This window comes from Centroberyx gerrardi, chromosome 7, assembly GCF_048128805.1.
Source record: "Centroberyx gerrardi isolate f3 chromosome 7, fCenGer3.hap1.cur.20231027, whole genome shotgun sequence".
In the NCBI taxonomy this organism is placed as follows: domain Eukaryota; kingdom Metazoa; phylum Chordata; class Actinopteri; order Beryciformes; family Berycidae; genus Centroberyx; species Centroberyx gerrardi.
The window spans coordinates 23,747,984-23,773,144 of NC_136003.1; the positions used below are offsets into that span (position 1 = coordinate 23,747,984).

Consider the following 25,161-nt stretch of genomic DNA (forward strand, 5'->3'; position numbering starts at 1 on the left):
TTTTCACTCTAAGCCATACCTTCATGGGAGAGTACCACAGCTTCTTGTTACCATAAGTCCTAACTCTTGTGATGCTCCCTGATGTAGCAAGGCTCATGCCAACGTCTCACATTGTCGAGGGGGTTAGGGTGGGGGTTGGGGGTGGGGGGGTTGTTGCCATGTATAGTAACAGAGGTGGTTGCGTGACAGGATGGGGGTGGGGGGTGTGTGACACCTCATCAGCAACCGCATTGGTTTCTGTGGGTTTCTGGCCTCACTTGCAAAACAGCACCCCCACCCACCCCCTCCTCCTCCCACCCCCCACCCCTCCATCGGCCAGCTCCTTCAGCTGGAAAGCTCAGTGAGGGTTTATTTTCACGGATGGGGAGTGAAAACAGCCCTCTCTTTGTTTTGGCTGCTGTGCCGTTCCCAGCGGAGGAGGCGCGGGGTCCTGAGGGCTGGGGCCGGCCTCCGAGGGGCCGGGTGGAGGAGGACGGTAGAGAGGGTGGGGGTGGGGGGTGGGGGGGTTCTTGGGGTCCTTCTCACACTGGGTGCGAGGGCAGCTCCAGGAGGGTGGGGGTCGGCGTCTGGGCCAGGTGATGGAAGCCCACCTCGGTGCGATCTGCTATGGTGATGCCCGTGTCCTCCCCTTTCCCTCGCTGGCGACGGATGGCACTGAAGTAGGCATTCATCAGCTGCATGATCTCAGTCAGCTGTGACAGAGAGAGAGAGAGAGAGAGAGAGAGAGAGAGAGAGAGAGAGAGAGAGAGAGAGAGAGAGAGAGAGAGAGAGAGAGAGAGAGAGAGAGAGAGGTCAGATGGGTGGCTGTCTCAGTGTCTGTCTGGCATTGTCACAGGAGGGTGGGGAGGGATGATGTCATCCAGCTGCTGGAACAGACTGAATCCCCCAGAAACGGTCAGAGGATGATGTTCCTTGGCACGTTGTGGAGGACACACACATGCGCACACACGCACACGCACATGCACACACACCTCATCAACAAAAATAGCATTTCGTATGAGCGGATATTTCATCGCTTTGTCATGTTGTTCAGCTGCTGTTGCAGAAAAGAGGGAGGGCACAGCAGAGTAGTTCATTTGTTTATCTGTCTCCCTGTTACCCAGATCTTGGTGGACATGTCTGCCAAACCGCCATACACCACCGTGACCGTTACCCTTGCTCCAGTCCTGCTAATGCTTGCCTAAACATGATGTGAGCACTGACTAAAACATTACCCTAGCTTCAACCCTCACCTACTCTCTAACTTTGACTGTAACCCTTGAATCAGCAGCTAATCTTGCCCTCACCCTTAACTCCAGGCCTGACCATAATCACCCCCTGCAAATCCGCTCCCTCTCAGACTCCCTGCCCAATTTGCTCAAAACCCTGCACATTTATGACAGAGCTATGTGAGGCCTTAAGTTCATAAAAGTAGGGGCCTTTCTCAGTTGCCCTTCAATTCGCCTGTTCGTCTGCACCAATAAATAAATAAAAGCCACTTTTGTGCCTCACGAGAGATCACAGAGGGATTTTTGTTCCGTGTGGGAAGATGCAAGCAAATCTGCCCAGTGAAAGGCAAGATTTGTTCTCCTCTGAAAAAATGTCTGTTTGGAAGAATATCCGGGTTTCTGAGAAATGTTTTGGCTAATATTTTAATCTAACCACTGCAATAAAACTCACCCCCAGTTGCCATTTAATGCCAGGAAGTTAGACTTTTGGTGGTTAGCATCGGTCGGAGAGCAGGGGCAGGTTGTGTGCTCTCTTTTTAGACCAAATTAATGAGTGTTTTTAAAGTGGGTCACAGAGCTGAGGGGGGGGGTTGGGATATCATGAGCAGACAGCGTGCCTCTTTCACTGACTGTGCAGAACGCTGCATGGTGATAAGGCCAGTGGCCCAGCGCTACACACAAACCAAATCCTGACTGCGGTGAAGATAGACTGCACAGACCTAAACTCAATGAAGAAACTACTGAAGTCAAAGTAAGACCTGCTTTCACTTTGACATTCTCCCTCAGCCTCTACTCTCTGTGCTAACCCGGGACATAGACTGCCATACCTTGGTGGTTTCAAACAGCAGATCCCGATCCCCAGCGGTGATCTTGAAGGTGTTGCTGTCGGAGACACCGTAGGAGCAGATCTGGCCATAAGGGAAGGACTCGAGGGCCTCGGCCTCTCCCTGCCGATACAGAGACACAGATGTAGCAGCTACGCCCAGCCACAGCTTCTGGGAGAAACTCCCTGTCGAACTCTGGAGAGAGGAAGAGGGAAGGAAATGTCAGAACAGTTCATTTATCTTCTCTTAACTTTTTTATCCTATTTTACCAGAGGAAGATTTGCTGAGCATACTCTTTCCAATAACACACGTTTCACATTTATTAAGTTCTAAACATTTCTACCTGGGGGCTGCTCAGTACAACCACAGTCCTCTACAGCTGGACACTGAGCAGCTCCACCAGAGCAGTTGGGGATTAAGTTGGGGATTCCTTGCTCAGGAATACCAATGGTGGTCGCTGAAGTAGGGGTCTCATTTGTTTCCCAGCTGGGTTTCAAGCCAGTGACCCTCTGTAACCTCAAACCATTAGACTACCCCCATCCCCAGCTCTCAACTATTCTGAACAAAGAACAAAGTGTTACAGTAAAACTGAAACATGAGCTCACGACACTCACAATATAGAAGTCCACCTCGTAGAGAGTGCATCCAAACCCTGACCACTGGCGTGCGATGGTGAGGTAGGCGGCCATACTGTCCCTGCGGCTGTAGCCAGCCAGACCTTTCCAGCGCTCCACGATGGAGCCCATGACAGCCACCGCCTCCTCCTTCAGCCGACTCCGCAGACGCATGTCCTGCTCGACCTTCTGCTTGTGGGCCGCCGTGGCCGTGTGGCTCCACAGCGCCCCCGCCAGGAGGCCGGTGGGGAAGCGCTGCGTCGGGGGGCAGCCCTGAGCCGCCAGCTGGCAAGGGGGTAAGGCGGGGGGGGCGGAGAGGGACATTAGGACCCGAGCTTCCACCATGTGACTCGGGAAGAGCTCGTCCAGTGTCGGGCAGGGGGCGTGGGTGCTGAAGTCTCCGATCAGACACTGAAGCCTGAGGGCGGCCAAGGCCTGCAGGTCCTCTTCACAGGCTGGCAGCTGGCCACGCACCACCATCTCATGACACTGCAGCACAAAGACAGACAGAGAGGGACAGATGGGGAAGGGCAGACAGGACAGAGCGAAAGAAGGTACAGTCTGTTAGTAACAGCCTCCCTCCTGCTGTCCACCCATTCAACCCCACCCTGTTTTATTTTGTCCCATAACTCTTTTATAAGAGTCCTCAGGAAAAATGTTCTAATGAACGCAGTGCTGGCTGCCTCTTGGCCCCTCTGCACTGTGGCCAGTGATCTTAGTCATGCTTTTAAAGCATTGTGTTTTATTACAATTGTGGCCTGTAAGACATTAACAGTTGTTAAGTAAAAAACCTAATAATGCAATGAAGTATGGGGAATGAGTCACTGGCAGTGCAGGCTGTTAAATCATATCTCAATATCAGCACTTGAATGGTCACTTGTGTCTCACGACAAAGAGAGCGCTGCTCCGCCGCCTTTGAGGAGTCGTGTTCTGCTCCATTACCTGCTCAAAGAGGAAGAGATACTCGATGCTGTCCACTGATATGCTGTCAGCATCCAACAGGCAGTAGAGCTTGAAACACAGTTTCCATTGGGAGTTAGACTCTGACTCTTTGGTGGAAAAGCTGGATGGTAGAGGGACACAAAGTGTTAGAAAGAGGAAACAGTGGGAAGTATACTGATTTACAAATGGTATACTAAGAATCTCAGGCCTGATGTTAATATCCTGCCATTACATTACCACTATGTGCTATATTGCTGTTAAGTAACTTGGTGGTTTGCTGAGTTTCGTGTTTACCCTGTCACTCAACACTGTGAGGACACAGACGCCCACGCCTGTTAGAAAAACACAGATCCCTTTCATTCCGGCTAGATGCCTTATCGTTAAGTTTGGGACTTTGCCTTGTACAAGCAAATTACATCAGCTTCACCTTGGCTATCCAGCGGCTGCGTTGGCTGCTGATAGACGTAGTGACACAAGTCCAGATTCCCAGCAGGGTGCCGTGTTTGACCAACGAGCCCAGGCAAGGTCAACAGTTATCAAGGATACTGGATAACTTTCAGCGTGGGAATTGGACTAGCGAAGATAAATACACAATCCGCCACTCTGTTCGCATTCTTCTAGCTGGTGACAAATAGCTTGGATTCCTGGCACAGACGTAGACGAGATGTTTTTATAGCATGTCTGGTTGGGCTTTATTGTGTCTGACTTCCTCACGATGTCTGTCTGTTTTACAGGGCGAAGAGTGACATTTACTTTTCAAACCTGGTCAGGATGTCTGCGATGAGAGCGCCGTTCGCCAAGGGCTGCTCCCACAGTGCGTTCTGCTCGTACAGTGCAAACGTGTTCTTGCTGTCTTGCAGACCCAGCTTCTCCTGCAGCCTCCGCACCACCTGGTGAGGGGCAGGGGGAGGAGAGGGGGGGGAGACAGGTGGATAGAGAGAGGGATATATTCTAAGGGTGAGACAAACAGACAAACTGTGCGATTACCTTACTGTGAAAACATCAGTACGACACGTGAGGAAGAGAAAAGTTGTGTTATAAGGTACAATACAGATAAATGCACTCAAACCTCATTGGCAGTAGTGTGTGAGCTGATGTAGAGCTGGCAGGAGCCGGGGCCAGGATAATGCACGGTGCACAGCATCTCCTGCCTGCTCATCAGCATCTGGATCTCCTCCCAGGATGGCACACATTCCCGACACTTGGTCTTCTCTAGGGCCTCGCCGATGAATGACGCATAGTTATCCATCTCAGACTCAGGACTCTGGCTCTGGATCCTGCAAGGCAGAGAAGGGAAAATACAGGAGTGGGTACGTGTGTGTGTGTATGTATGCGCTTGTGCATGTACACTTATTTCAACGGCACATTTGCCAGCTAAATGAAAATGTACCATACTTTAAAAGGGAAACGTTGTTTATGCCCGCGATGTTAATGCTGATCCACAGTCTGTAAAATGTTATGCTATGATTGTAGCCTTTGCGTCACCCTTTTGATTCAACTGAGTTCTTTATTTTCTTTGGGCTGGCAATGCTAGAAAGTCAATGAGGCGAGGAATGACAAATGTTCTCACTTTAGCTCTTAGGGACTTAAAAGGCTCAACATCCCTCAATCCTTCAAAGAAAAGGAAAAAGGCAAAGAAAACATGTTTGACTTTGGGCAGCGCACGGAACAGGAAAAGGTGTTTCCGCTCACGTGAACCGGAGTGACCTGCCACTTCCTCCCAGTGGAGTGTCCAGGGGAGGTAAGTGTGTGCACGTGCGTGTGTGTGTGAGAGAGAGGGGACACAAAAGGCGGGGGACAACACACTCCGACTGGGGCATGAAATCTCCAGCAACACCTTGCAGAGTGTGAAAGGTGTGAAATACAACATGATGGAGTTATGAGCTCAGCCCTATATAAACACAGAGGGAAAAAAAAAATAGGAAGGAAACAATTATACTCCGGCGTTCGTCCCAAAATACACAAAACAGAGAACAGAGGGAGAGAGGCGAACGAGAGGGCCTCAAACTTTCTGCCAGACAGAGAGAGGCCCTCTCATTCCCTCCGATGTCTCTCTCTCTCATGACTACATGGCCACAGGGTGGGTTTTGTCCTGCTGAAACATAATTAGGAATGTTCCACTGAGTCTGTGTGATCCTTCTTCTTCTCTTCTGCTCCCTTCACCCCTCTCTGCTCTTTTCTCCTCTCTCCCCGCCTCTTCTCCTTTCTTTCTTCCTTCCACCTCTCCTCCACCAACGCAGAGCTTATGGCCTATTCTCTCTGACTGTAGACATTCCCTGGGGGTTTCTCAGGGCGCTGGGAGGGCGGGGGAGGGGGGGTTTCTGGGCCCGCTGCCCGGCTCCAGTCCCCAGCTCTGCCCAGCTGCAGCTTCAGCACTGATCCACAGAGCGAGAGAGTGCGTGAGAGCGACGGCAAGACATATCAAACACACACACACACACACACACACACACACACACACACACACAGAGGCAGCGAGTTCCAGGGAGTTATGCCTCGGCATTGCATGCAACTGTTCCATTAGCTTGGGGGGTGATTCCGAGTACAGACATATAGATAGAAAACTGTAGCGGTTTAATGGCATGGCGTTGGAGAGAAAATCTGGAGCAGAAGATTAGCACTGCTAATATAGCTTAGATTAGCATGCTGGACAGAGGGGCTAATTCAGACCTGCAAATCCAGCCCTAAAACACTGGATCTGTCTGGGGGAACACTAACAATGTGAGGGCATATCACGCTACTATATCTAAACTGGCGGTTAGCAGGGCCGGCGCCTGCTTTTTGTCCGCTGTCTAGACCCTGTGTTTTCCCTGCTACTACAGACTGCTGGTTCACCTCCGTCTCCCAGCCCTCGACCTCTTCTCCCTCGCACCCTCCTCCACCAGCAGCAACTGGCTTCTGGTCTACTGCCGCATTCATGTCATATTGGCAGAAGTGGAAGAACAGGATGACATCTTGTTTCTACAACTTGGAAGTGCTCGTGTGTTTAACTCGTTGGAGCACCCACATGCAAAATCATTATATTTACAAATTCAAAATCAAACATCATACACACACTTCCACAATTCGTGACACCAGGTGGGAGATATCGGAGCCCACAAAAAAAATCCCACATCCTCTTTGTAATTACCACTAGGGAGGCTGACGTGAACGTTTTTTCCCCAGTCAGCAGGTCGTATTTACGGTAAATCCAACATAACATGAACATCAGCGTAAGACTGATGCTGCACTCACGTCACATGGGGAAGCCGCTAGATACAAGCTTCCTGCTTGAAAATGGCATTCACATCAGCTTTCAGGTTATAAATACTCCTTGGGACTCAAAGTTTGGATCTAGAGTTCTCCAACTTCCTGAATTTTAACATTACCAGCAAGGAAATACCTGCACTCAAGTGTAGGTAATGATATATTCATCTCAAATAAAAAAAATGAACGATTTTCATCACATACTGTATGTCATTTTGTGATCACAACTCTTAAAATGCCATCTCAGGACACAACTCCTCACTGGATTTTCCATTTGAGGTTGACATTGCAATGTTTGGTATGCTGTAAAACATTAAATCGAATGTATCACTCACTGACCACGTGTTAAGTGTGAAAACGCTGATCTGGGGCAACCAAAGCCTACAGAAAAATTCAATCATGGTGTCTCAAAGGCTTTAAACAAGTTTGAATGCGTGACCACTTCCAAGTCGTTGCTTTAAACCACCACATCGTCTGACAAATGTTCCCATATGATGTGAATCACACAGTCCTAATAAGTCTGCTTCCCCCAGCATCCTGTGAGTGTGTCTTACCTCTTGAGGTGGAATCGGAGGTACTTGAGTACGGTGGGGCCGGGCAGGAAGGTGCAGCTCATGCAGGTGAGGAGCTGCCAGTAGCGGAGGTGCGCGGCAGTGTGCGGGGCGGGCGTGCAGCTGGTCTGCTTCACCAGCTGGCAGTAGACCTCGTCGCGGAGGGGCCGCAGGTCCAGGCAGGTCTGCAGCACGCCCTGGATGATGGGCACCGGCTCCCGCGCCGACTCCAGCTGCTGCAGGCAGTTGAAGAGCTTCACCGCCTCCTCGCGCACCGAGCCGTAGCCTTTACCGCTGTGGTCTGGGAGGAGGAGGAGGAAGAGGAGGAGGGTTGAAGAAGGAGGGGAGGAGATGTCGACAGAGTTGGCGTGGAATGCGTCTTAACTGCTTTGGATTGTTTCTACTTATGCATTGATAGGGTTAGGGTAAAACTAAAATCTGTTGTTTTACCCTTTTTTTTTTTTTTTACCTCTTTGGGAAATTTGTGTGATGATAACATTTTGTCAGTGAGTTGCAAAAAAAGTTTATGTTGTAATACTACAGCTGATAACCACATCTAATCAGTTAAGTGTCACTCTGTCTCACTGAGAAGCTTGGGCTTGCAGAATCATTATCATCTTCTAAATCATTTCTTAAAATAGTTTTCTACAGACTTGCTTTTATGTGATGTCTTTTATCCTGCTACTTACAATCCTTACTACTATACTGTTCTTATCCTCTATTCTTATCTTTTGATCTTGTGGTTTGTTCCTGTTTTTACTTGCTTTAATTAAGCAACAAGCCAAAAGAGGTTGTGGTTTATAGTGACCCGTGTGGCATCGTGCCCAACAACGCCTCTTAACCACTCTAAAATCACTGTAAATCACAGCCTCAAGTGGCTTATGGTTCTATTTTTCTGCCTAGCATTAATAGTCCTTCAACAGTAGCTACATAAAGTGGCTGCTAAGTGCACATAAGTATCGCTATGAGTGGTGAATTTTGGTTAGCACATTAATATTTAAATTAACTGTTAAAGCAGTCAAAGGTCAAATGCTTCAAATGTGACTCAGCCAATCAGAACTGAGGACCGGACCTATCTGTTTCATAATTTAGTTTATGAGTATGATGTCTGTTTATATTTGATTGTTAAAGCACTCTGTAAACTGTGCTTTAAAAAGTGCTACACAAATCAAGTTTATTATTGTTGTGATTTTTACTTGTAACTTCACACACAGTTGATATGACAGTGTATGATGTGCAAATGTTAAAGTGCTTACATGTGTGCTCCAGGCTGCCGTAGGGGAAGGGCAGCAGAGGGGCGTACAGCGGGCCCTGGGTGTACTTCAAGATGGGGTTGTGCTGGTAGATATGCTCCACTACCTCGGGGTTGAACTTATTCTCCTAAAGGAAATGAGGGAATAAAATGATACCATAAACGATACCATCAATAGACACAGTGAAGAAGAACATACTTTCATATGCCTTCAATATGCCTGAAACCAGCCTGGAAGCAGGTCAGTGAGAGGGTGACTGAGTTTGTGTGTGTGTGTGTGTGCGTGCGTGCGTGCGTGTCTGCCAGAGGTGAATGGGGTCAATTTGACCAGGGTCACAATTCAGCTCTGGCAACTTTCAAAGAAGCGGGAAGGTCAAGTGATGACCCAGCAAACCACACCAGCATGACTGACACATTATATTTTATGCGCTGGTGTCAAAGAGTTTACTGTGCGTGTGTTTGTGTGTTTCGCTGCCGATGTGGGTAGATGCCTCCCAGCGGTACAGACGGCTTCCACGCTACTGCCCTCCAGCACCTGTTGGTCATTAGTAATGTTGCCACTGCTCTGGCTCTCTCCTGTCTCTGCATCCCCCCCCCCCCCACTCCCTTTCTCCCTTTTTCTCTGGCTAAAAGACAAGCCCTCATTCCCCCTCCTTTGTGGGGCAAAGTTGACACATTCTTCTAAAGTGTTTGGTGCGCACTGGTGACAGATCGGCTTGTCTGTTTGAACTGCGGGAATGAGATGTTGCTCTGTGGGCCATGTGGAGCATGGAAAAAGCACGGCACAACACCACACACCGTATTCATATACTGTACGTACATGGTTTAGGCCCATAAACAGTCTCATATTTCCTTTGCCCCCCCCCCTCCCTCTCCCTTCTCCCTCAGCCACTAAAGCACACACATTCAGAAATTGTGTAAACTGTAATCTGTATGGTGGATATAAGATATAACAGTTGAATCATTAAATTTCCTCTCCCTTCTTCAGATCTTCTGTGTCTACATTTCTCTGTTTCACACATGGCCTCCGGCTGTGGGTCCAAGGCTAAAGCTGCAATCCCTGCTCTCCCTTGTGTCTGCGGCAGGGACATGCATCTATGCTCAAAGATAAGCGAGCAGTCCCTTTCACACAAAGGGCTCTACTGTTCATTCTCTCTCATTTTGAAGCGGCAGTTATCCTCTGTCCTAATCTCACACTCAAGAGGGAATAGGCCAAGCCTTTTTGAGAAAGTGTGCATGTGTGTAGAAAGAAACAGATGGACAGAGAGAGTGACGGAGACTGTAAAAAGGGAAAGAGTGACAGCGAGTCTTCAGAGGGAAAACCAAAACAGTGAATGAAGGGCATTTCGAAAGGGGGCCCCTCTCTCTTCCACCAGCAAGCTTGGCCCCTCACGGCGGAGCAGACAGGGGCAAGCGGAGGCAGGCAGATTAACCACTTTCTATGAGATTAGAGACTCTCGCTGGGAGATTACGGAGCCTGGAGGCCGAGGAGAGGAGTGCTTATCTGGCCCTGCTGCTTCACGCCAAGCCCTCCTCCACCTCCGCTGCCAAAATGCCCCCTCTGTTCACCCCAGGGGCAGACTGATGCAAGACAAGTCATCTGTCTGCTCAATGAGATTCCAGCACGCCGTGTTCTCTAGCAACCCCTGGTCTAAAAATATGGCTGTCCCTTACTAACACACTGCGCTTACTCCTACCCAGTGTGGAGGTAAAGGGAAATGCATCCGTCCAACACACACCTACTTTAATCTCATAAAGTAAAAACTGCTTAAAATACAACCAGCAAGGCCGATATAAAAAATACAACCGACAAGACCAATATAAAGTCAAGTCATACGCAAGAGATGCACACTCAGTGAATACACGTCAGAATAGCAAAATTGGGTTGTGGGTTTAAGTTAGTTTCACTTCTCAGGTGGCAGCGTTTGTCTATAACTTCATGGTAAGAGTGATAACGTTGATGACGATGATGACGAGTGTGACGATCACGCTTCGGAAATAGATGGTACAATGTTCTCATACTAGAAAAGCATGCTTCAGGTTTCTTTGGAACATTAAGTGAAACCACACACACACACACACATACACATACCCAATACAGAGTTCATGTGAAAGAGTCACTTCTTGACTTGCAACGCCTCATTTTAGTATTCAGTACCTGCAATTTTATACTTTTTTAAAATAATTTTATAATTTTTTTATGTACTTTATTTTGAAATGACCCTCCTGCTTAAAAAAAACAAAACAAGCAACAACAACATGGCAGGTTTAGCAGTTCAACTCTGCTATTATGGGCCATGTCCTGTCCCAGAAAAAGATGAGGTAATTCAACAGAGAAAGGCAGAGGAAACTTTGGACTCCCAGCCCCGTGTGCCCGTGTGGTTTCCATGGTAACAGAGCGGGAGGGAATAACGTGTTGAGCTGCTGTTTGTGTTTGGTGACCCTTATCACAGGTAGTTTGGGAGCAACCCAGTGTATATGTTTGTGTGTGTATGTGTGTGTGTGTGTGTATGTGTGTGTCGCACCTCAATGTCTCGGATCAGGAGCTGAGTAGGCGTCTCTACCGGCGCTTTGGTATCAATGACTTTCTGGACGCCGCATGCCCAGTGCACAGCCTCGTTGAAGTGCTTGGTGTACAACTTGTAGCAGTGCTTCCGCCCGTACACTGTGATGCTCCAGTAGCCTGAAACAGATGCAAATAACATGGATTTCAATGTTAGTGTCACTTCTTATGAAGTTAAATCAGTAGACTTCAAAAATAATAAATGTTTACATCTTGAAAATACATCTTTTCTTGTCTTTCTCAAAAAAAAAAAAACAGAAAATAACATTCCAAAAACAAACTGCACTTTGTTTGATGGAGACTGACTGAAAGTATAATTTAAGCAAATAGGGAAGCCTGTTCCAGTGATGTGTGCTCGACATGGGACACCCCACATATCTGGCATGACTCTCTCTCCCCAGCTTCCTCTCTCAGTTTCACCGAGGATCAAAGGTCAGCCTGAGGGGAACCTCAGACCACGCCAAAACCAAACAAGAAAAGTCATTCTACAGATGAGTTAGGACACAAGTGTTAAACCCCTCGGTGAGTCTCCTCTTGGACAACCTGCAATAAAAGTGAAAAAAGGCGTGCTTCCTCCTTGTGCACAGGAAGTATTAGACATACCCCAGGCAGCCTGGCCCACGGCTGTTATCAGGCTTTCCTGCTACGTGACTTGGCACCAGATCGCTCTTTGTTTAGCTTCTTGGTGAAGTTCAAATGCAAAAAGAAGAGGGTTTGGGACTGAGATATTGGCCCGGTGGTAACACCATCGCCCACTCTGAACCTGTTGGGTGCTCTTTCATTTACTCTGCTTTAAAGGGACATTGAGGTTGAGAAAGGAACCCTGAAGGGGAACTAGTATTTCATGGTAACCACCACAGATATACAGGGGAAGTAACTATGTTTCATGCCATTCTTCTGTGACAAATTTCCCAGCGGCTTAAGAGGAACACACGGCTATTCAGTGGTGAAATGGCCAATACAGCCTGTGACAAAGCCACTGTTGAAAGTACACGTCTGTCCAGGAAAGTCCCCAGGCATATTGAGTTAGTAACTGCTATGTTTGGGTTTGGGTTTCTACTATGGTTTGGACATTTTAAGTGGTTGGGTGAAGTCAGCAGGACATAATCCCCACCATTGATAGACAGACAGACAGGCATAGACAGAGGGTGATGTGTCTGAGTAATATAGAGACTCAAAAAGAACCAGTCATCCCCACGTCTCTTCCCGTACAACAACAGACTTTCCTCTTTATTCTCTCTTTCTCTTGTTTCTCCCATCCCAGCAAGGGAAGGGAGATGCCCCCGCTGATTACTCAAATGTGAGGTTTCCAGACCAACCTTAGAGCCATGTTTTGGACCTAACACAGCTGGGGCTTCCCAAACTTACTCAGAGTTACAGTGCTCATGGGAAGGGAAAGGGGACCGCAAGCCCGTCACATACGAATCAAAAAACCCAAAACAACTTCCTTGGGATCTTTCAAACTGTTTGATCACTACACCGCATAGGGAATCAAGGGAATTAACACAGGTCTTACTGGAGTCTAAACAGAGTTTATGGGCAAGTATACGTGACTGTGAGTCAGTGTGTGTCAGACCGTCTGCGTATGTACATGTATGCGTGTGTGTGTGTGTCTCGCTCACCCGTCTCCTTGTAGGTTTGTTTGTCTGGCCAGATGACGGAGCAGAGGTTGGTGAGGACCAGGGTGCCCAGTCTGCGGGCTCCTTTCTCTGGTCCGCTGTAGTAGTCCAGGGAGTCCTGGCTCAGCACAAACCAGTAGCGACGCTGCTTGATCCAGCTGCCACGCACCTCCCTCAATAGCCATCCTGCAAATGAGATACACACACACACACACACACACACACACACACAGGTGTCATATGACAATTTTAAAATTACTAACATATACTCTAAGGCATGCTACTGTGGGTCCCATACATTACTGGCCTGACAGTGAGCTGCAGACCTCAGTCACATAAGACTAGTAAATAGTTTGAAGTGTTTGTTTTCACCTGCTTGGAGAACCAGATGGGCGGAGTCTACCACATCAACACCATTCAGATAGCGTCAAGTATGTTAATTACAGAAAAGCATTCTAAACTGACTTCAAATACTTTCTGGCACTCACTGTATTGTGCTATGTGCCACCTGAGCAAGTTACAACACACCATGAAAAGCATTTGTCTAGGTGGTGGGTAGGCTAGTCAAGAAGCTACTAGACTAGTGCTGCCACATGTGCAAAAAAAAAGTTTAAAATCCATGTCTTAACTAAGAATAATCCTCATGGCATGTAATTGTCCATAAAGTTTGTTGCAATCTGTGTGTGTGTGTGACTGTGCCTCATTGGGGTGAATACTTGGGTTAATTAGACCAGGCTAAACATAATCACTGAGGGGGGGGGGGGGACCTTAAAGATCTCTATAACACGAAGCAGGTTAAAAATACAGTCAGCTAATGGCATAGGCATTAAAGCCTGCATGCAACCAGCATAATTACCACTTTAGAGGTTAAGAGAGTGAGAAAGAGAGAGAAAGAGAGTGTAAGAGAGACAGAGAAAGAGAGAGAGAGAGAGAGAGAGAGAGAGAGAGAGAGACAGACAGATGGAGAGAGCACTGCAGACATGATTTGTCATTAACACTCGGGGAGAGGAGAGGGAGCAGAGAAGAGCAGCACAGAGAGAGGAAGCCAGAGACATTCTGCAGGCCTGCCCCCCCCCTCCCTCCCTCAGCAAACCCCCTCTCCCCCATAGCACCCGTCGGGCTGCAGCTCTCAGGCCTGCCCCGAGGCCCTGCCAAGCCTGGCTCTAAATGCAGGATTGTTGTGCTCACAGAGTCCTGGGGGGAAAAATCTGCAACAGCCCTGCTCCACAGTTCCCAAACCCCGGAGAACGCACCCCCTCCCCCTTCAGCTATGTGTGCAAATTGTTCCTAATAAATATTTAATCTCACAGTAGATAAATAAACCAATTTGGCTGAGCCCCGGCCAGATGCTGCTTGGAGAGGCAGAGAGACGGATGGGGGAGAGGGTGAAGAGTCCTGGTGAGGGGTCAGAGTTCATCCAGAGGGCTGATGGGGAGGCTGGCAGAGGGCCACCTGGCTGGGGCTATCGGCGGGGGCAGGGCAGCGCTATACACTGGAAGTCTGCCAGTGGTGGGGTGACTCTGTGTGTGTGTGTATGTGTGTATGTGCTTGTGCATGCATACTTGCGTGTAGTTTTATAGGAACAATAAGGCCATGTACCTTCAGCTTCCTACCCCTGTGAGAACGGCTATGACGCCACGCCAGCATCACAGCTTCCTCTGTGGTTAGCAAGCCGCATGCCACCTGCCAGCCAGCGCTCATTTCGCCTACATCTTTCTTCCCTCTGCTCCCTCACTCTCTCCCTATTTACTTTCATCTCCCCCACTTCTCTGCTCCCTCCACGTTTTCTTCCTCGCCTCAAAAGTGGTTTTCCCAGGCAGCTTCACGTGCAAAGCTCCCACTGCCTCCGCTCCTCCAAAATTAAGAGGAGGGAGGAGGGGGCGAAGGCTCACCCTCTTGGGCTATGTTTCCTGTTTCAGAATGCCTCTATATGATATAAGTGGCAGGCTTGAACCCACCATAAACCAACCCAATATAGCCCAAAGCAGAAACCCTGGAGGTACTTAATACCACATCAGAAGGGAGCAGCATCAAAACCCGACGTGAAATGGATAAATAAAACCCATGAGGTAAGTCAGGCTGGGCTTGCTGACAGACTGGCTGTGGGAAGGGGGAGGCAGACAAGCCGGCTGGGGGAGAGAGGCAGGGAGAGCGGGGCTTGTGTGCTACCTTGACACCTCTGTCGCCAACACAGGATGTCCTGCAGCTGCTGCTCTTTTTGGGAGCTTCAAGCGGTGAGATAAGGAAGGGAAACAGAAGAGACAGAAAGACAGAGAGAGAGATACAGCGAGAGAGAGAGGGAGCAGCAGAGTCCCGGGACCCCCTGCACACCCCTCCCATGGTCCCCCATCTGGATCCCATCTCTGTGGCCTGCTAATGTCTCCCCTGGGGGCCACGGCTCGCCCTTAATTTGTTTCATTTGTGACCCCTGACCTCCAACGCCCTGCCCCCTCAAACACAGATTGAGCAAACAATCTCTCTGTCTCTCTGTGCATTTCCATCTATTCTCTGCAAGCTTTCTGTCTCTCTGTGGCTACCGAATGTTTCTCCATGGACTTGTAACTAATGTTCAAAACAACACAACTGTTGCAAATAAACAGACATCTCGCTTTAGAGTTTAATTATAAACTGTGACACTCACACAATCTGAAAAATATGGTCTGCAAGCTATTACAAAATGAGTTTTAGCATTAAACAAAAACCTTTCCCTTTTTAAAAAAAAACTAACACGCTCATTCTCAGTTCATAGAACAGTCAGGTTCCATAATTGGCGACATCTTGCTTTGATTTTGTAAACATACTCCAAAAAGTCAGACACAATTATGACAATATGACCCATTTGCCCATTTTACCTTAACATCAATGTTACTACAGATTATCAGGCCAGCTAATGTTGTCAGATGACTGTCTATGAATTCATATGTTGGCATTTTAACAATGCAAATCGACTACCAAACTGAAAATATCATTGTAAAGCCTTTGCATGCAAAACAGTAAAAGCTTTGAAGTTGGACAGATGTGTATTTTTAACAACAAAAAATAAATTAAAACCAAAGCTTTTCTCAAATTGGAGAGAATAGTAGTTTTTTGGAATTAAACCTTTCAGATAAAGCTTAACATGATTATATGAGCTACTCGGAGTTCTACTTTTTTCTCCCTTTAGATCAAACAGAGCCAGGCAGAAACAGCTGGGGGTATTTCTGTGTAATGAAACTGCAACTGTCATTTACTGGAGCACGAGAAGATCTAGATCATGTGAGGAGATTTCAGTTTAACTGTAAATCAACAATGATACATCAATAAACCAATGTCAACATCTATTTCTGTCACCACATCATGCCCATGACTTTTACAATTTATCCAGCCTTCATCAGTCTCTCCCTGCAATGTTGGTGGCCTATTTTAGACAGCGGGGGGACATTGGCCCCTTGTAGCCTCAGGATGTCCCATTGCCACACCACAAGGGGACAGGCCCTAATGGAGGTGCTCTTTAAAACATATCCCTGCGCACAACACAGAGCAATAAGAGAAAAAGGGAGCGGGATTATCTAATGTCCTGAGGCGTCCTAGTGTTGTGGCTGCAAGAGTGGGGGTGGTGGATGGAAGGGGGCGTGGTGCAAGAGTTGAAATCTCGAGTGACAGTCTCGTCAGTGGCCTAGGGAAAGTAGCTGTCCTCTGTTTGGGAGGGATTGTGCCTCCCCTCCACCCTGCTCCTCTCCTCCAACAGCAGGACAGGGACAGAGGGCAATAGAGGGGGGGGGGCTGCTAGCCAAGGGTGCATGGTAACTGCTGTCATAATTAGGCGATCCGACTGCCGCCATCCCAAACAGGACGTAACTTATCCAAGCGCTGGCATTTTACTGCTCTCTTTCAGTAGCAGGGGAAAAAAATTCACACAGGAATAGCCTATGAGATCATTCCTCAAAAGCATCGGACACGCAAGACAGCGCTCCTAATGCCGGTAGCCGTCATTACATGAACACAGGGAGCAGGGGGGAGAATGCGAGCAGCTGTGGGCCACATGTGGTCAGAGAGGGGTTGGCTGCAGTGCGATAGTACAGCATGGGGTTGTGACAATACTTATTTGTGTAGAATTAGGCTAATTAGTTAATTCATATTTATTATTAGTATATAATACAACCTTCCCCTGCAATGACCTTACTATTCAACTGATCAACAAAGCTAACTACTGTCGCACAGCTGATCATAGCAGGTAGATGCATCCAGTCTTATTGTATGTGCGAAGCGGACTCACCTTTGACCAGCAGTTCAGGGTCTTCCTCCAGGCCCATCTTATTCTTCTCAATGATCAGACTCTTCATCTCGTCAGAAGCCTCTGAGACAGTGTGCCTGTGTGGCAGAGCAGAAAGAGAATGTAAATAACCCTGTTTCCCTCTCAACTCGAGCCTCCTCCTGACTACTCCCTCCCATTTGACAGCCAATTGGCCCAGAGACGGGGGTGAACCCCCCTCGTATGACACCGTGCCAACTAGAAGCCCCTCCGACACCCTTGGTTGGAGGGATGGGGGGTTAAAGAGGGGCGACTGGAAGAAGTGCCGTGAATATCTCCCCACCAGCGTCCTCCCGCTTTCCCTCCCTAGCAGCGCGCAAGCACACACAAACAGACACACACACACACACACACACACTTAGATACATACCACGCCACTGTGGACAGCTCGTCTCTCTTTTATCACTTTGGCTGGCGAGCCAAGCAAGGGACTGAAAATAAACGTGACAGAGCGACGCCGGTCTGACTCCCAGCCAGCCAACTCATGCCGGTCAGAGGAAGAGAGAGAGTTCAAGAGGTCAAAGCCTCGGATAGTTAAAACCATAAACTAACATCAAAAACATCTGTAAATCTGCTAAACCACTGTTCCTTCGTTCCCTCTTAAATGCCTCACTATCACGTCTGCAGCTACCACCACATACAGTGACGCTTCGACATCTGGTCAGGCAATGTTGTGGATGAATTCAGACATTGTTATCTCAGGCCAAGGCCCATTTCCAGCCCATTAGATTGTTTAGCGGGTTTATCTCTCCTCATTTATTTACCTAATTACTCGTTTATTTTCTCTATTTCCTGGGTCTAACTAGCATGTGAGGTATGAGTGACAAACCCCTCCTTCCTTCCTCTCCTCCTCCTGAGAGCACTGCTCAGGAAATGACTCCAGCCGGCCCTCCCTCCTTGGCCTCTAGTTACCTACTGCTTGGCTGGCTGATTTATGCCGTTATTGATCTGATAATTCCGGAAGGTTCCTCCTTACGGAAGGCAGCAATAATCAATGAGTCTGAATATAGCCTTATCTGCTTTGACTTGGCTTACATGACTGCATAAGCCATTTCCTTTCCTTCAGTCTGTCTGCAGTGACCTGGTCTTATCTACACTGCTGTTCATCTAGTTGACCCCTGTAACATTACTTCTGAATCAGTGGCCTGTTGTATTGCCTGCATTAGCATGCGTATGCATGCACGCATACAATTTGTACCCTATATGAGATGCGTTTGCAGTGGCAGATCCCTATGGATTGACATCAGTCTCTAATTTAAGATAATGTACAGACACACAGTGAAACTCTATATGGTGGACCAGTGTTTATGTATGTGTACAACTCGGCATCACGAGAAACCCAGGTTGAGAAAGAGAGGGTCAGGGTCCTGTCACATTATACTCTGTCTGGCTATATAACTAAGCCTGCTCGCCTGCCACAGCAGCAACCAAAGGGGACCTCCGGCAGGCCCTGCATCCAAGGATCCCGCTTAAAGGCATTAAAATAAACCAAGAAATGTGAGGACGTCTCTTATTTGAGGTTGTTAATAACCCCTGCTACATAAACTGAGACATGCATGCAGACAGACAGACAGAGCTAGCCTATATGCAGCCCAAACAAGACAGGGATTTGATCTATAGAAAACTCAGCCACAACTGGAGAATATAGCCTGGTGTGCAATGGAAAGGTGAGGGTCTTTATATTCAAAGCCTAGGATTATTTTGTGCTATTGTCCGCAATAGACATGCATCCAAAATGTCAAGAGCAATGGAAACCAGTTCTGATACCAAGTTAGTTTTGGCCTAAAAACAGTGCTGTCCAGGACTTGAACCAGCAGTCTCGTAGCAATAAAAGGGGTGTATTTCAATTTTACAGTTTATTGAGTAGACTATGTGGTACACATGGCAGTCCAACTTGGAAGAATATTCTTGGAGTTCAAAATCACCCTTGGCTCCCGTGCTTGCAGATTTCTAAGAAATGTTGGCAGTTTGCCATACCACTAGCACAGACAGGATTCCGTTTTTTCAGCCCCTAACTGGTTTGTCCCCGTCTTGTACCTGAAATACTTTCAAAGTCAACTTCACTTTTAGGCAGTGAAGTAGAGAGGGAAGAAGGAGTGAGAGGGGAAAGAAGCATAGGTCCAAACCCTCGTTTTGACCTTTCACAGCACAAACAAGCCTGACCTTCACTTTAAATGCTGCCTTAGCAGAATCAGTGGGACCATTTGTGTCCCTGAGCCCAAGCTAATGTCCAACACACAATCTCCCATTGTGACTGGCTGGAGAAAGACAGCACCACATCAAAGTCATGACTTGCTACATCACAGACACACACACCAACTCGATCAGGTTTGGAGGGAAACTGGTTCCTGAACATAGTGTATAGCTACACACACACACCACTGCAGTTTTGTGTAAAGAAGACTCAAAAATCCAAGAGTTCAAGAGCTGAGACAACAGAGAGACAATGATTAAAGCGTCTCTTACTTTCAGTGTTTGCAAGTAATGTTTAAACTCTTCAAGACTGTACACAAGGCTAACTATCTGAAGACTTCTCCCAGGCCGGAGGGGTCTTAAAGGCGCAGGGGTCAGAGAGTCAGTGGCTGGCCCCTTTAATGAAAGAGGGAGTATGCAATGGTGGGAGGAAGGTTAAAGGGAGATTCATGGGGCATCCTAGTGCATCAGCGGGCTAAGGAGTCTACTTGGAACTTTGTGGGTTTGATACTCAATCTCTCTCTCTCTCTTGTCTTTTTAGTCACTCACTGTACTGTCTAATTAAATTAAAAATCCCTTCAAAATAATTTGCAGAAAGCGGGCTTTGTGCGCTACAGCTTGGGGCAAATGTTTGAGCGCTGTTAGATGCGGGGGCTCTGGGATCTCCACAGCTGTCCAGCAGCCCCCCCATGCTATCGCCCCCACATTCCCAGAAGCCCCAGCAGAGGCCGTGACGGTGGGGCCTTTAGTGGGCAACTTCCTGTGGAGTGCAGGAAACAATTTGACACGGGGATTAGACAGCATAGAGAACGGAGCGAATGCACATCTACAGACAGCACCTTCTCTCCCGTCTGCTCCCTAAACTCCACATTACCTACTGCTGAGGGAAGAATGGGGGGGGGGACGTCACTTTACTGTCCCACTGTTCAAGTTTCAAAGTTTGAAATGATCTGTTGCAAAGCCAGGTATTTATTGTGCTCTGCGGTTCGGGTCTTGTTCGAGCTGAACATAACTTTTGTGTAATTTAGTACTTTGGGTTAAAAAGAGAAAAGCACAACATGGGAGAAAGGCAAAACATCCTTGCAATTCTTTGTTTACGGAAGTGACAGGGAACACATGGAAAACTTCTGCAGCCCAGATCGCATAAGTCAGCCCAGACCAGCAAATAAAAAAACCCTGCTGTTTGCCCCATATAAATGGGAACCTAACAAAACAGCAGAGAGAAAAGTGGTGGGAATAAGAGAGCCAGAAATGAAAAAAATAGGGTTTGAGGCAGGAAGGGGAAGGATTTGTTGGAGAATTTAAAATACCTAGGCCTATATGATCCCACAAATCTGATTGAATAATGAATTAAGAGCATGTATTTATCTCATGTGTGGTCTTCTGGCCTCTCTGTAGGAGTGAGAGAGACTGTTTATATACTGTATAAAGCCAACAAGGCTCTGTCTAGATGGCTGAGTGAGAATGAGAGGACAAATAAGAGTTGGGCTGCTCAATACTCATCTATCTATCACCGATTGTGACCACTTAGTTTCTGTGTGCCCTACTTTCACTATCTCACACATACATCTCTTTCATAGTCACGCAAACCACAACGAAAATAAAGCTGCAGATCCACCCAATGCAACAGCACATGGGCTACTTCTAAAAAGAAGATCATGGTGAGTGGGACAGCATTTTGTCTGCAGTCCCATCGCAGTGACAATTACGTTGACAGTTAAATCCACCGAATATGAGCAGCACAATGTGTTGATTAGGCTGCGGCGTGTCTGTCTGGTGCTAGCTGCTGGAGCGATGAGTAATTGATTTCAGTCCAGGGTCTAATCAAAACGCCGAGATGCTAATTAAAGTTAGAAAAGCAGTGTCCTTGCTCTCGGGCTCGGATGACCGCAGTGGAAACCCTGAGCGCAGACATGTTCCGGCATACAAAGCGGGTCCTCATGACCACAAGATCAGACACGGTTGCAAAAATGACCCTTGCACGGGCACGGATTTATCATCACAGAGAACAAAAATGGAGTTTACAATCTGAGGGATCAAAAGCAGACTGGTGTGCAAAAAGGCTCGGTGTCAGGCAAAGGAATGAGCTCAACCAGCCGCCTTTTAGTCAACGTCCAGCTTCATCCATACGTAAAGTTACCCACCGTTTATTAGACATCTAAACAAACACATGATCCACTAACATAGTGCAGGCTCCTAGGATAAACATCGCCCTCTGAGCAAACCTTCATTACAAGACATGGAGTGGGTCACAGCACTAAAGACTTAATCACAGTTTCTCTCTGTAGGAATCCATCTCTCTCTCTCTCTCTCTCTCTCTCTCTCCAGTCCCGAGCCCCATCCCCCTCCCCTCCCCCACAGCGGGCCGGCTGCATGGGCCTCTGGCTGAAGCTGGGCTGGTGGGAAAATGGGAATGTGGTGATTAAGAGTGGGCCTATATGACCTCCCGGCTAAAAATACGCTGTTTACTCAAGACCACTGCCAAGGAATTCTGGACTAGGCAGAGGGGAGAGAAAAAAAAAATCGTGTTTTGAGAAAGAGGGAGGAGTGGGGGGGGGTGTGTGTGTGTGTGTGTGTGTGTGGGGGGTGACAGGAAGTCTGAGTTTGTGACTCTGGAGGAGAGAGTGCGTGACCAGCGAGACATTTTCATGGAAGAGAGAATAGCTCGGCCAGTTTTAAAAGTTTGAATGATGCCGCTTTATTGGTCAAACTTATTGATGTGAATTCAAACTTTCCATCTTTGCTGATGTTGCAAATAGAGAGACAGCTTGTGATGGTTGGATAGTTGACAGACAGGCTGACAGACACTCAGACAGGCAATTACCAGGGGCCCACTTCTAAGCCTTTCACGCCAACACCCACGTTTCATGCATACACACTCTGTCACACACTCACACACACACCATTCTGAAACACTGGCCTCTTTGAGTCATTACTGTCTGGCATCCCACACCAAAAAAAGTTTTTGACAGACAAAGACTGTCAAAAGTCATCAGAGAAGAAGGGGGTCTAATGAGAAGGCAGAAAGAATGGTGTGAGCGAGATGGAGAAGCCCTCAAATTGTACACTGTCCTCTTTGTACAGTTTGTACTCTGGCCTGCCCCTGATACTGAAAAGGAAAATGAGAGAGAGATAGACAGAGAGAGAGAGAGAGAGAGAGAGCGAGAGAGAGAGAGAGAGAGAGAGAGACAGAGAGAGAGGGAGAGAGAGAGAGAGAGAGTGTGTGTTTGGATGAAAAAATAGCGATGATGTAAGAAAGATATGAGTGTAAGCACTGCGGGAGGCAGCAAGCGGCTTGGCGTTTTGTGCTGCCAGTGGGACAGACAGTCTGCTGCCTGCTACTGTGAGAAGTCTGGGCAAACAACACACAACAAAACAATTACAGGAACCCTGAATAGGTCATAGTAATATCACTAAAATAAAAACCTTCAACGAATTGACGAATCTCCTGGTCCCAGCCTTCTCTGATCTGTCTCTATAGTTGCAGTCAACAAATAGAGCTGTTCCTTCATCCCAAAACTGAGCTCAAACAAAACCACTATCAGAAGAAATTCACTGTATTGTAATGTGGTTGGAATTCCCACAGTATAAAACTTCAGGTGTCAGGCACGGGCCTTGCAAATGATAAGGTTCACGTGTGCGCAGCCGTAATTACTGCCATAGAGGCAGGTCACATATCAAAACCTCAATGCAGTGTAAAAATCCAGTTTCAAGAATTTATCATTGTACTATACTGTACTAACTGTAAGTAATGCTAATGAAGTTGCTAAATTGCAAGCCAGAATGTGCTTTTCCATGAAGTGTTTGTTTTAAAACCAAAAAACGAAACTATCCAACATGATTCCAATATTCCACCACGTTGCTATACACAAGGGTGAAAATATAAACTAGCTGGTTCTGTCAGATTCGTTGAGACATACCACAATGTTTTGATCACATCGTATCTGTGTTATTGCATCAGAAACACAGACGAATATGACTGTGCAAGTGGGCCTGCAGCTATGTTGATGCTTCATGTGCTAATTTACTGAATCTGATTTTCCATTATCAAACTTCTGCTGGAAGAGTCAAAATGGCTTTGAACATCCAGAAAGCTGACAGCCCAGAGCAACGTCAGGCCTCCATCACCCCACACTCTCTGGACCAGTGAACACGTGTCTCCACCCACCACTCTACTTTGACAGAGGCTGGCCTATCTCCCTCCCTAACCACATGAGGCATGCAGCATGACAAATTATCCGAGCATTACCATATTAACCTCAGTCTAGTATGACAAACATAAATCCCCTCTAATTCATCACCATCCCATCTAGGCCATTATTCCAACTAATAGTTCAGATTAATGACTCCTTCTGGCCAGTTCAAGGATATGGCCCAATAAAAGCACAAAGTAAATCAGAGCCGTCCGGCCTGTTATGCGAGACTGGAGATGAATGTGGCACCATTTGCTACGTCACAATGCCCTGGCCTGGATTGACTTCCCCCTCTATAAAGCTGAACCTCTGGGCGTGTCCAGTGATTGGCCAGGTAATGACCGAGCACTACGCTCTCTAATCTCCCCACTCAGTGTGATGATTGCAGCCAGGCTTTTAACACACTCCCTCCAAAACCAGTAGTAAATCATGCCATGTGGTAGCCTGAGGCCTCCTACACCACTCTGTAGAGGTGACACACACACGGACGCACGCACACACACACTTCTAGCACGTCTGAGCCACACCTCTTCTGGGAGTGCTGCTGAGGTGGGGCTGAGTCACCCAGTCCAGTTAGTGCGTCCTCCCTCCTTGCTCCTTCCCTTCCTTCTCTCCCTCAAGAGACAGCATGTCCCGTTTGATTGCAGCAGAATGTCTCAACCTCAGCCCCCCCCCCTCCTTTCCCCTTTCCTGTTGGAGCTTTCTTCTTGTTGAGAGTTGTTGCAGACTCTCCTCTATTAATTTGATGTGTACGCATAGCCCTACACGTCTAGCTTTGTGACTCACTGCATGTCTGCTGTGAGCAGGCAGATATACTGTAGAGATTGTGGGTGAGGGGAAGAGGGGGAGGGGGATGATGAGGGCAAGATGCCAGAGATAGTGTGGTGCAGAGCCTGGCTACATCACTGTCTGAGATCACAGCCCTCCACTAATAGCCTGGGTCGAGCCCTCCATGAATCACTTCTTTTCATTGTCACTCGCATTCACTTGTCAGCCACATGGCCATTTGAATTTCATGATGCGCGGGACAGACAGTGGTTCCTTCCAACAGGCAGTTTGAGTGTACAGGCTTCAAACTCTGGGATTGGATTTGTCAATCTGGCAGCTGGATGGGGTTAGCCTGTGGTTACATGTGAGTAAAGTAACACCTTACTCACTGTGATTGGTCACAACGATCTGGGCTGAAGACTGAAATAAAGCCCCCAAAGACAGTCATGCCAATCCCATGTATGGTGAAACTCAAGAGGTCATGAGGTTAACGAGTGAATATGGATGAAAATGAAAATGAGCGAATCATTGAGTTCAATCTACACTACTCAAATGACAGACAATCACATTATCCATAACCAACTGAAGCACACTGTAGTTAGGGAAGGCTGGACGATCTGTCAGTATAAATGCGAGCGTGTGCGCTTGTGTGTGTACATATGAGAGTGTGTGAGTATGTGCATATGTAGTTAGGGGCATGTGTCACGGTTGGGCACATCACTATGAGCTAACATGCTTGTAGGGAAGTGAAAGATAATGTGATTGGCCTGTGATGACACATGTGCCTGCCTGAGAAACCCACCGCACTCTGAGGAACAATACGTGTAAAAGAAGGAACTAATACTTCCTAAAAGTTGAAAAAAAAAAAAGAATTATCTCTTTATGTTTCTCTCTCCT

General features: G+C 47.5%; 1 protein-coding gene across 2 annotated transcripts in view; it reads right to left on the reverse strand.

Annotated features, from left to right (window-relative positions):
- Positions 1 to 302: 302 nt before the first annotated feature.
- The window catches only part of plekhh3 (pleckstrin homology, MyTH4 and FERM domain containing H3), a 31,080-nt gene continuing 6,221 nt past the window's right edge, over positions 303 to 25,161 (reverse strand). The window contains exons 3-13 of one of the 2 annotated variants that reach the window (XM_071925783.2): positions 17,075 to 17,169; positions 12,823 to 13,005; positions 11,163 to 11,320; positions 8,642 to 8,765; positions 7,389 to 7,686; positions 4,658 to 4,865; positions 4,351 to 4,478; positions 3,589 to 3,709; positions 2,647 to 3,135; positions 2,036 to 2,227; positions 303 to 692 (exon numbers count right to left, since the gene is read on the reverse strand). In XM_071925783.2, coding sequence (XP_071781884.1) covers positions 522 to 692; positions 2,036 to 2,227; positions 2,647 to 3,135; positions 3,589 to 3,709; positions 4,351 to 4,478; positions 4,658 to 4,865; positions 7,389 to 7,686; positions 8,642 to 8,765; positions 11,163 to 11,320; positions 12,823 to 13,005; positions 17,075 to 17,169 — 2,167 coding nt within the window. In that variant the 3' untranslated portion in view covers positions 303 to 521. Of the gene's footprint in view, positions 693 to 2,035; positions 2,228 to 2,646; positions 3,136 to 3,588; positions 3,710 to 4,341; positions 4,479 to 4,657; positions 4,866 to 7,388; positions 7,687 to 8,641; positions 8,766 to 11,162; positions 11,321 to 12,822; positions 13,006 to 17,074; positions 17,170 to 25,161 lie in introns of both variants that reach the window. The other variant, XM_071925782.2, reaches the window with a different exon arrangement.